This window comes from Phalaenopsis equestris, unplaced genomic scaffold, assembly GCF_001263595.1.
Source record: "Phalaenopsis equestris unplaced genomic scaffold, ASM126359v1 Scaffold000428, whole genome shotgun sequence".
Taxonomy (NCBI): domain Eukaryota; kingdom Viridiplantae; phylum Streptophyta; class Magnoliopsida; order Asparagales; family Orchidaceae; genus Phalaenopsis; species Phalaenopsis equestris.
The window spans coordinates 1,174,895-1,185,621 of NW_018164869.1; the positions used below are offsets into that span (position 1 = coordinate 1,174,895).

The following is a 10,727-nucleotide window of genomic DNA, read 5'->3' on the forward strand; positions in this document are numbered from 1 at the left end:
CTAATATAAGGGGGGGGGACTGGAGAGCAGGTAGGTATCGACGGAGGGTGGTAGGTGTGACTGGAATGACTGTACGGCGGCTGCAACAAGGGATGGAGGGGTTGTTGGAGGGTTGGCGCAAAGATAAATCACAATCTCAGAAGCGAGATATAGCCGGAGCACCACTCTACTCTTGGATACTACCCTCAAAAGGGGAAACAGAGACACCGAAAGCTATCCAAACTCATGCAAAAATTAAATCTAAAATATCAACTAGAAAATATATAATAATATGGTACCTAGGAGTGACCCAAAATGGTTGGAAAACTCTAGAACATCATAAGAAACCTGGATCAGTTCGGTCCAGGCACGAAAAGGGTGTCGCTATCGGTCGCAGGAAAATATTGCGTGCGGGATACTGCCTGGCCTCTGCCTTTGGATGCTTGCGTCAGGCTAACTCCACTCAATTAATTTTCTTTTAATATGGTGCCTTCATATTTTTGGTTTCTTTATGCCACAAATATTTATTTTACCTTCTTTTCTTACATTTCTTGTTCACAAACTTGGTGAATGCACATTCTAAACGCCAACAACCTTTCAAATATTCTAGGATGACTATGTTGGCTATGTTTTGGTTAACAAATTTATCCTGGTAGATTTGAGCACTATCAAGTTAATATACTACCCACTAAATGATCTACAAATAAAACAATAGAATTGTCCATAAGGGAGTAATACCATCTGTTGTATACATTCTTTTGATGAAAATTATTAGAACCAACTGTTATGAAAATTATTAGAACCAACTGTTTTTTTTAAGCATGTATTTTGTTTCGTGTTTATTTAACCATCATTGGAGTGCTTGATGTAAGGTAAGTGATTTCATTTGTTGTTTGCATAACGTATGTGTTGAAAGATCCTGCAAATAATGATGATTATATTCCATATTTATTATAACTCTATATTTAGAGGGTTATAAATTATATGAGGGATCTTAGGAATCTCTATTTATTTTGTCTCCTTAATTAGAGAGATTAGCTGTCTATTATATTTGTTATTATTTTTTTCATTACGTACTGTATTCTGTCTTTATTGTTTTTCTTACCAATAAGTCATGTAATGAGTATTTATACCCCTCTTTATATCAATAAGAATAAACCCTCTAATATTTTTCCACTATTTTTTCATGGTATCAGAGCTACGTAGTATTTGAATCCTTGGCCCTGTTCAATCTCAGAGGTACGTTCGCTTGCCCCTCGATCCATCTCGTGGAACTGTTCGACGCCCGGTGCGATCGGCTCTTGCCGCTCGATCCACTGTATCTATCCTCTGCTTCGTTTGTCTGTTCGACACCCTGTACCGCTCGATCGCGTGTATGTTCGATGATATGTAACGTCCCTCGATTGCTCGGTAATTCTCTGAAGACTCGTCTGCTTCGCCTGCGAAAGCCGTGCGCTTGATCCCGTCTCGCGAAAGTCTCTTTGCCTTGAGAGCTCGATCCTGCTCGGTCTGCTTCGCCTGCAAAAGCCATCTGCTTCCCTTGCTTTCGATCTCATTTCGCAAAAGCCGCTTCGCTGAGAGCTCGATCCCGCTCGGTAATTCTCCGAAGGCTCGACCATTCGCTCGATCTGTACCGCTCACATAAAATCTTGGGCTCGAGTAAATTCACTTCATTTTTAAAATGTCAGAAATCACTTCGAGGACAAATCAGCCTTTTCAACCATCTCAGTTTGAATCTCAGAGAAATACCTCTGAAAATCATCTCATTCAGATCACTACAATCCGACTAAATGATGATAATTTTTTTTTATAGTCACAATCTGTTCGCATGTATCTCTGAGGAAGAGGAAAGATTGATTATATCACAGGTGATAATAAACAGTCTGACGTGAATGACATAACTTATGTCATTTGGGATGCAGCAAACTCAATGATAATGACATAATTCCATTCCATGACTGAAGAGATAAGTGCAAATTATCTGTGTTACTCTACATCCAAGTAATTTGGGACAATGTTTCAGAAATGTACTCTGATCTTGGAAATCAATCCCAAGTGTATGAGTTGACCCTAGGACTTGGGGAAATTTGTCAAGGTGAGAATTCTGAGACAAAATATTTCAATTCTCTTAAGCGAATTTGGCAGGACCTGGACTTATTCAATGATCATGAATGTAAATCAAACGATGACGACAACCAGTACATGAAGATAGTGGACACTGGTCGAATCTTCAGATTTCTTACAGGTCTAAACGTTGAATATGATGAGGTTCATGACCAAATAATTGGAAGAAATCCTCTGCCTCCAATTGGTGAAGTTTTTGCGGAGGTAAGGAGATCTGCATACTCAATCGAGTCCGTGGAAGAATCAGCGCTGGCTATTCCTGAAGCTTAAGTAAGCAGGAAGACTTCTCACAACTAGCGTGTAGAAGACAAAAACAATCTACACTGTGACTACTATGGAAAGCCACGCCATACTCACAAAAAATGTTGGAAATTGCATGGTAAACCACTTAATGGTAAGGGAAAAAAATCTGGTGAACATAGCACACTTACCGCAAATGAGATTGAGTCATCTCTACTTAGTAAAAAGCAATTAAGTCATCTTCTTAAATTGCTGAAATCTTGCTCATCATCTCATGCGCCTATCGGTTCTATAGCACAAACAGGTTGTAATCATTTTACCTTTTTAGAAAGTACCACTCCTTGGATTATTGATTTAGGAGCCTCTGATCATATGACAAACTGTTCTCAATTATTTGATTCATATTATCCATGTTCCGGTTCCGAAAAAATCAGAATTGTTGATGGCAGTTGTTCACCTATTGCAGGAAAAAGAAATATTAAAATTTCAGAAAAAACCTTTTTGAAATCTGTCTTGCATGTTCCAAAACTTACATGTAATCTTCTTTTCGTTAGCAAAGTGTTTAAAGATTCTGATTATTCCATTTTTTCTCTCATTCCAATTGTGTTTTTCAGGATCAGAACTCGGAGAAGATGATTGGAACTGCTAGAGAAATAAAAACTGTGGAACTGCTAGAGAAATAAATGGGTTGTACTACTATGATAGAACTGATTCTGCGAATAAAACAACTCATGGATTAGGTAGTACTAGTTCAAGCTTTGACTATGATCAAGTTATGTTTGACATAAATGATTAGGGCATCCTAGCTTTCCATATCTCAAATTTATATTTCCTAAACTATTTAAAAGTATTGATTGTTCAAAACTTCATTGTGAAGCGTGCAATTTATCTAAAAGTCATCATGTTTCATTTCCAATAAAACCATATTCTGTTTCAAAATCATTTTATTAAGTGCATAGTGATGTTTGGGGCCCATCCAAAGTTAACACACTTTCTGGAAAAAAATGTTTAGTAACATTTATTGATGATCATACATGAGTTTGTTGGGTGTGTTTATTGGAAAAGAAATCTGAAGTTGAACAACAATTTAAAAAAAAATTTCACATGATTGAAAATCAATTTCAAACAAAAATTGACATTCTAAGAACGGATAATGAGACTGAATATTTCAACAAATATTTAAGAACATTTATTTTGAAAAATTGTAGTCTGCATCAATCTACTTGTCGTGACACACCACAACAAAATGATATTGTTGAAAGAAAAAATAGACATTTACTCGAAGTTATCAGGGCATTTATGTTTTCCATGAATGTTCCTAAATATTTTTGGGGGGTAATGCACTCCTCACCTCCTATTATTTAATAAACAAAATGTTATCTCAAGTTTTGAAATTTAAACCACCTTTACAAGTCTTAAAAAATTAATTTTCCACATATAAAATAACAACTGATCTCCCTTTAAAAGCCTTTAGATGTGTTTGCTATGTGCATATCCCAAATGTGTTTCGCTCAAAACTTGATCCCCAAGCCGAAAAATGTGTTTTTATTGGATATGCTTCCAACAAACGTGGGTACCAATGCTTTAATCCTGAAAAAAGAAATTTTTTTGAGAGCATGAATGTCAAGTTTATCGAGGATCACCCGTTTTTTCAAAATAATTTTTTTCAGGGGGAGAACTTAGTTGAGGAAAATAATTTATGGGAAACTTTACCCATTCCTTTAACTAATTCTGATATGGAAACTAGGGGCAACACATAATTCTATTTTGTCAGATGATACCTTATCAGAGATCAGGGGGAGAAGTACTTCCAATGGATCATAATCTTCAACATAAGCTGCAGGTTTATACTAAGAAGAAATTCCATAAAATTACTACAACCCCAGTTATTCCCTCAGCAGATATTCAATCACCTTTGTCGAATAATGACCATACAACTCAGATTAATCTTCCCTCTACTTTCACTCCTTCTGATCTTGATCTTCCAATTGCTTTCAGAAAAGGAATCCGAACAAGCATGAAACAGTCTATCACACAATACTTGTCATATGAAAAACAATCAAAAAATCATAGAGCATTTTTGTTTAGGATTTCTAACATTCATGTTCCAAGAACTGTTCATGAAGCATTAAGTGAACCAAGTTGGAAATTAGTTGTGATGGAAGAAATAAATGCTCTTAAAAGAAATAACACCTGGACAGTCATTAATCTATGTAAAGACAAGAAGACGGTTGGGTGTAAATGGGTGTTCACGGTGATGTTTATAGTTGATGGAAGAGTGGAGAGATACAAAGCGAGACTAGTAGCAAAATGATTTACTCAACTCATGGTATTGATTACCAAGAGATTTTTGTTTCTGTTGCTAAAATTAACTCTTTTAGAGTACTTTTTTCTCTTGCAGTTAAGTTCAGCTGACCACTTCATCAATTTGATGTAATAAATGTGTTTTTAAATGGAGGATTGCGAGAAGAAGTATATATGGACTTAATTGAAAAAAAATTTGGGAAAGTAAAGTATGCAAATTAAAAAAGTCCTTGTACGGGTTAAAGCAGTGTCCTAGAGCTTGGTTTGAGCGTTTTGGTGATGTTATCAAGAGACGTGGATTCTCTCAAAGCCAAGCTGATCACACTCTTTTTTTCAAACATTCGATAAAAGGTAAAGTAGCCATTGTGATTGTGTATGTAGATGACATAATCATGACAGTGGATGATCCTCTTGAGATTAGCAACCTGAAGAGGAAACTTGAAGCCGAATTTGATATTTCCTCGCAAGGCAGCAGATAGCTATTAGAACCTAATATAAAATTGAAAACAACGACAACTAATGAGGTAATGAACAAAGAACGCTATCAAAGATTGGTAGGGCGACTAATCTATTTGGCTCACACTCGACCTGACATAGCCTTTGCAGTAAGTGTTGTGAGTCAATTCATGCATTCACCTGGACCTACTCACTTCGAAGCTGTATTCCGAATTTTGAGATATCTCAAAAGAACTCCTGGAAAAGGACTTTAGTTCAAAAAGGGAGAACATCTTCTAATAGAGGCCTACATAGATGCAGATTGGGCAGGAGACGTAAATGATAGAAGATACACATCAGATTATTGTACCTTTGTAGGCGAAGATCTGGTTACTTGGAAAAGTAAAAAAACAAAATGTGGTAGCAAGAAGTAGTGCTGAAGCAGAATTCCGCTCGGTGGCCCATGGTCTCTGTGAAGTATTATGGATAAAAAAATTTTAGGAAGAATTGAAGATTCCTATACCAACATCTATTAAAGTTTACTGTGACAACAAGACTGCAATCTATATAGTTCATAATCCAGTTCTACATGACAGAACAAAACATGTAGAAGTTGACAAACATTTCATCAAGGAGAAGATAGATAGTGGTTAGAGTGGTGTGATATGTATGTCCTACATACCCACTGCTAGCCAAACAAAAGATATTCTAACAAAAGGTCTTTCCAAAGTGCAACACGAGAATCTAGTTAGCAAGTTTGTCATGAGTGACATCTTCATGCCAACTTGAGGTGGAGTGTTGAAAGGTCTCGCAAATAATGATGATTTCTCGCAAATAATGACGCAAATAATGATGATTATATTCTATATTTATTATAACTCTATATTTAGAGGGTTATAAATTATATGAGGGATTTTAGGAATCTCTAATTATTTTGTCTCCTTAATTAGAGAGATTAGTTGTCCATTATATTTGTTATTATTTCTTTTCCTTACCTACTGTATTCTGTTTTTATTTATTTTCTTACCAATAAGTCCTATAATGAGTATTTATACCCTTCTTTGTATCATTAAGAATAAGTCCTCTAATATTTTTCCACTTTTTTTTCACTATGCAATAACTTGTTCTCTCGACACATGAGCATTGAACTTCTCTGAATTTAAAATTTTCATGTTTTCTGACTAACAGAATATTACTTCAATTAACGTCTGAATGCACAATATGGTCTTTTTTTTAAATTAGTTCTTATTTAGAAAACTGGATTTTGTTGCAGATGTTTTGGCAGCAGTGCAGGCAATTCCAGCTGAACACATTGTAAGTGCATGTCGACTAGTTTTCCTTACCTTTTGTAAAAATTTTATGGGTGTAATCAGCAATTCCAGATCTGTTTCAATGCCATTATTCACAATTTCACTTATTCTTCTCATCTTTTACGTTTAATATGTTCCTAGAGAACCCCATTGCAATAATTATATGACAATTTTGTTTTTTATCATAGGATGTTGCAGATAAAAAGAAGGAAATTTTTGGTAGTATTCTATTGGCCTCTTCTGAAAGTTTCTTTTTAATTTTCCCACCAAAATCCCGTTTGTCAATAAAAATGATCTTGTCTTTTTTAATGTTGATTCCAGATACTGTGTTGAATACCTACATCAAAACGATGACAGAAGATGATGACAAAGAAGTTGTTGCTCAAGCGTGCATGAGTGTGGCTGAAATCATGAAGGACTATAGTTATATGGCCATAAATTCTTGTAAGACAACCAAACCTGTGCTTCACTGACATTTTAACCCAATGTGAATAATATTGAGAAGCAAATTGTTTCAGATATGCCTAGACTTGCAGAAGCAACTCTTATATTACTTCGTGAAGATTCATGCTGTCAACAAGTAGGCTCTGATTCTGATAATGAGGATGGCGAAGTTAATCATGATGAAGTGCTCATGGATGCTGTGTCAGATCTTCTTCCTGCTTTTGCTAAAGCTATGGGCTCTAATTTTGAACCAGTTTTTGCCGAGTTTTTTGATCCTTTAATGAGATATGCGGTAAGATTATTTCCATAATTACCCTCCATCTCAAGTAGTAGCTGCCATTGGAAACGTTTAAGAAGTAGCAAAATTTTATTTTCTTGCTATCTTGTGATTTTTTGTAAACCAATTTTATTGATACTCAATAATGTGAAACACCACTCCAGAAAGTTCCGCGGCCTCCTCAAGATCGGACCATGGTGGTTGCTTGTCTCGCTGAAGTTGCTCAAGAAATGGGGGCTCCTTTTTCCAGTTATATTGATGTAAGATTTTGTTCTAATATCTCTTACATTTGAATAATTTTTGTGCTTTTCCTTTAACCAATTTATGGATTTTTCATGACTTTTCTATAAACTTGGTGATTTCTTAGAGGGTGATGCCTTTGGCGCTGAAGGAACTCTCATCCTCAGAAGCAACTAATAGGAGAAATGCTGCATTTTGTGTTGGTGAAATATGCAAAAGTGGTGGCATTTCCGCACTAAAGTATCCTCTCATTATATTTCAATCTTTTCTTGATGTGTATATTTCTAACGGTTTAATTACTCAGTGCTATTTTATCATTCATGCTTTTTTCATTAGCTTTGTGTGATTATGGTCTTTTGCATCACTATGTAGTATCACTGTTGTGTTTACTTAATACCAACCCAGATACTACAGTGATATTCTTCGTGGTCTATACCCTTTATTTGGTGCATCAGAACCAGACGATGCTGTCAGAGATAATGCTGCCGGCGCTATCGCAAGGATGATAATGGCACAGCCTCAGTCTATTCCTCTTGACCAGGTTAACATTTTATTTTGGGCATTTACATACATAGCACACAATTGTTATGTATTTACATTTCTCAGACCTAAAATCTCATTTTTACACACGGCACTCAAATGTTTAATATCACATCAAAAATAGCATTATTATAACTTTTTAAAACTGAAGTACACTTTTTGATGCATAGGTTTAAAACACTAAAGTCTTATGTATGTAAATATGAAAGTTAATGTGTACGATATGCAAATATGTAAATTTCCCTTGTTTTACAGTTGCACAATTTTTATGCTCTATGGATCAAGTTTTCTCTGCTTTTCTTAATGCAAATTCTGTTTCCAGGTTCTACCTGTATTTCTTAAAGCATTGCCATTGAAGGAAGACCGCGAGGAATCAATGGCAGTATACAGTTGCATATGCAATTTGATTTTGTCGTCAAACCCGCAGGTGGTACCAAGTGTCCTTTTTTGTAATTTCAGGAATTTAAGATCTTTATGCCACTTTCAAAGCTCAAAACTTTCTTCTAATGAAGCAGATCCTTCCTTTAGTTCCAGAGGTGGTTAACGTTTTTGCTCAAGTTGCAATGTCCCCATTTGAGAGGGACGATGTCAAATCTCAAATTGGAATAGCTTTGTCCCACTTAATTTCAGCATACGGCCATCAAATGCAACCTATACTTGGTTCTCTTTCGCCTGTCCATGCTAATTCATTGGCTGCCTTAGCAAATTTAAGTTAAGTTGCCTATTTTTTTGTTGATTATATATATATCAGCATATTTTTGTGTTTTTTGTTTATGAAATATGTTATTTAATTTGTTGTCTTGGGCATATAATTGCTTGTATTGAGAAAAAACGGAAGAAGTGGATTCTTCTCTTCTTCCTTCCATTCATTGTATGATTTGTAAACATTGTAAGTGCAAGATATATCATTTTTAGTGAAAAGGTTTTGTGCTAAATTGGTAGAACAAATTTCTGACTCTTGAGCTGCAGAACTTTGTTTCCTGCGAATAACTTTATACAAGAAGTATAATGTGAGCAGGCTGTCACGGACAAATAGTCTCACATCGGCTAGGTGTAGGGCCGAAAAACAGTATTTAAGTCCTGGGCTGCCCACCACCCTTAATGGCTCTTTTGGGAGGTGACAAGTGGTATCAGAGCAGATTACTGCCTGTCAGGTGTGTAGACTCTCCATGGTCCAGTGGGACCCTCGGTGGAGCCGATCCGTGACGAGGGCGGCACGTGATTGGGTGGAGGAGAATGTCACGGACAAATAGTCCCACATTGGCTAGGTGTAGGGCCGAAAAGCAGTATTTAAGTCCTGGGCTGCCCACCACCCACAAGGGCTCATTTGGGAGGTGACAAGTGGTATCAGAGCAGATTACTGTCTGCCAGGTGTGTGGACTCTCCATGGTCCAGTGGGACCCTCGGTGGAGCCGATCCGTGACGAGGGCGTCACGTGATTGGGTGGAGGAGAATGTCACGGACAAATAGTCCCACATTGGCTAGGTGTAGGGCCAAAAAGCAATATTTAAGTCCTGGGCTGCCCACCACCTTTAAGGGCTCTTTTGGGAGGTGACAACGCCCTTGAATCGTTGACATTCTTTCGGTGAAGATTATGGATGGAAGAGGGATTATAATTAGGCTTTTTGGCCATTATATTATCTTGGATAAATCTATGTTCAAATCAAATGGTTAAACGTAGGATCTTATTTAATATTTCTACACTTTTATTTTTTTTATATATTTGATGTGATATTAAATTCAATACTTCTGTGTTTACAGCCAACTTCTAAATGAGTTCTCAGCATTTGGAATTGCATTGTATGGAAGGTTTTTATAGAAGCATCCCACGTAATCATAGGCGGAGAGAGCAGTTTTTTTATTTTATTTTTTTATTAAGATATTGTGTTGATCAATGTTTGTGATTGAATGTGCTTAAATTAAAATAAATAAAAATGGAAAAAGAAGCATGTTTTAGCATTGGTTGTACTTCACAAACATGTCTGCATGAATCAAAGGTGATGTGGCTCTAGAGGACCTACCAAGGAAAACACGACTATATGTTCAGCCAGCGGGTCCAAATATTGTGAAGACAACGCGCCTCTGATGGATGACAGGTAGATCACTCTAGAAGAATTCATCTAAATAAGTTTGTTTAGACAAACTCTGTGCTTTTAAACTTGGATATATCGAGAAAGTGAAGTGGATTCCTTAGTTTCAAGATGGTTGATATGGAGCTTCAGCAAGTAGGTGCTCTGACCAATGACCGCCCGACTTGAGGGCTGCTAGGACCATAGAGCTGCTTGACCTAACAGCTGTCGACTCATATAACTGTCCGATCTAACGGCTGCTGGTCTCCTAGCTGCTCAGCCACATTTGTAGGCCCCACTGGCCTAATTTATATACAAACTGAAATTCCATTATCGTACCCACGTTTTTTAGGGGTACAATATGTAATTTTACTAAAACTCATTCCTATAAATAGAGGGTCCATATCATGAATAAATGTTACATAAATTTATTGTTCATTATTGTGATTGTGCTATTGCTCTTTCTATCTCTCTCTCTCTCTCATCATTCGGTGCTCTATTCCTTAGAAAGATCTCCTGGACAGGTTTGGATTCATTATCCTAAAGGGTGCGGTGAGCGTGAAGCCATGCCGTCAACTAGAAGAAAAATACAACAACCATAAAGAGAATGGAGCAACCAAAGAGTAGTAGCCAATGTGGATACCCAATGAGATTACAATGAGGGAGCCATGCAGAGTGAAACACAGGAGATGAGAACCAAGATTATCGAGTAGGTGTCGAACTAAGATAACGTAGGATCCGCACAGGTGAAAAAGCAACGAGTAG

At 36.7% G+C, this 10,727-nt stretch overlaps 1 protein-coding gene across 2 annotated transcripts in view; it reads left to right on the forward strand.

Annotated features, from left to right (window-relative positions):
* Window positions 1-8,785, forward strand: part of LOC110027472 (probable importin subunit beta-4) — a 43,998-nt gene extending 35,213 nt beyond the window's left edge. For both annotated transcript variants that reach the window (XM_020728916.1, XM_020728917.1), the window contains exons 12-20: window positions 6,356-6,396; window positions 6,581-6,611; window positions 6,714-6,836; window positions 6,911-7,128; window positions 7,278-7,373; window positions 7,481-7,593; window positions 7,759-7,894; window positions 8,216-8,320; window positions 8,409-8,785. In XM_020728916.1, the coding sequence (XP_020584575.1) occupies window positions 6,356-6,396; window positions 6,581-6,611; window positions 6,714-6,836; window positions 6,911-7,128; window positions 7,278-7,373; window positions 7,481-7,593; window positions 7,759-7,894; window positions 8,216-8,320; window positions 8,409-8,609 (1,064 nt within the window). In that variant the 3' untranslated portion in view covers window positions 8,610-8,785. The remainder of the gene's footprint in view (window positions 1-6,355; window positions 6,397-6,580; window positions 6,612-6,713; window positions 6,837-6,910; window positions 7,129-7,277; window positions 7,374-7,480; window positions 7,594-7,758; window positions 7,895-8,215; window positions 8,321-8,408) is intronic.
* The last annotated feature ends 1,942 nt before the right edge of the window (window positions 8,786-10,727 follow it).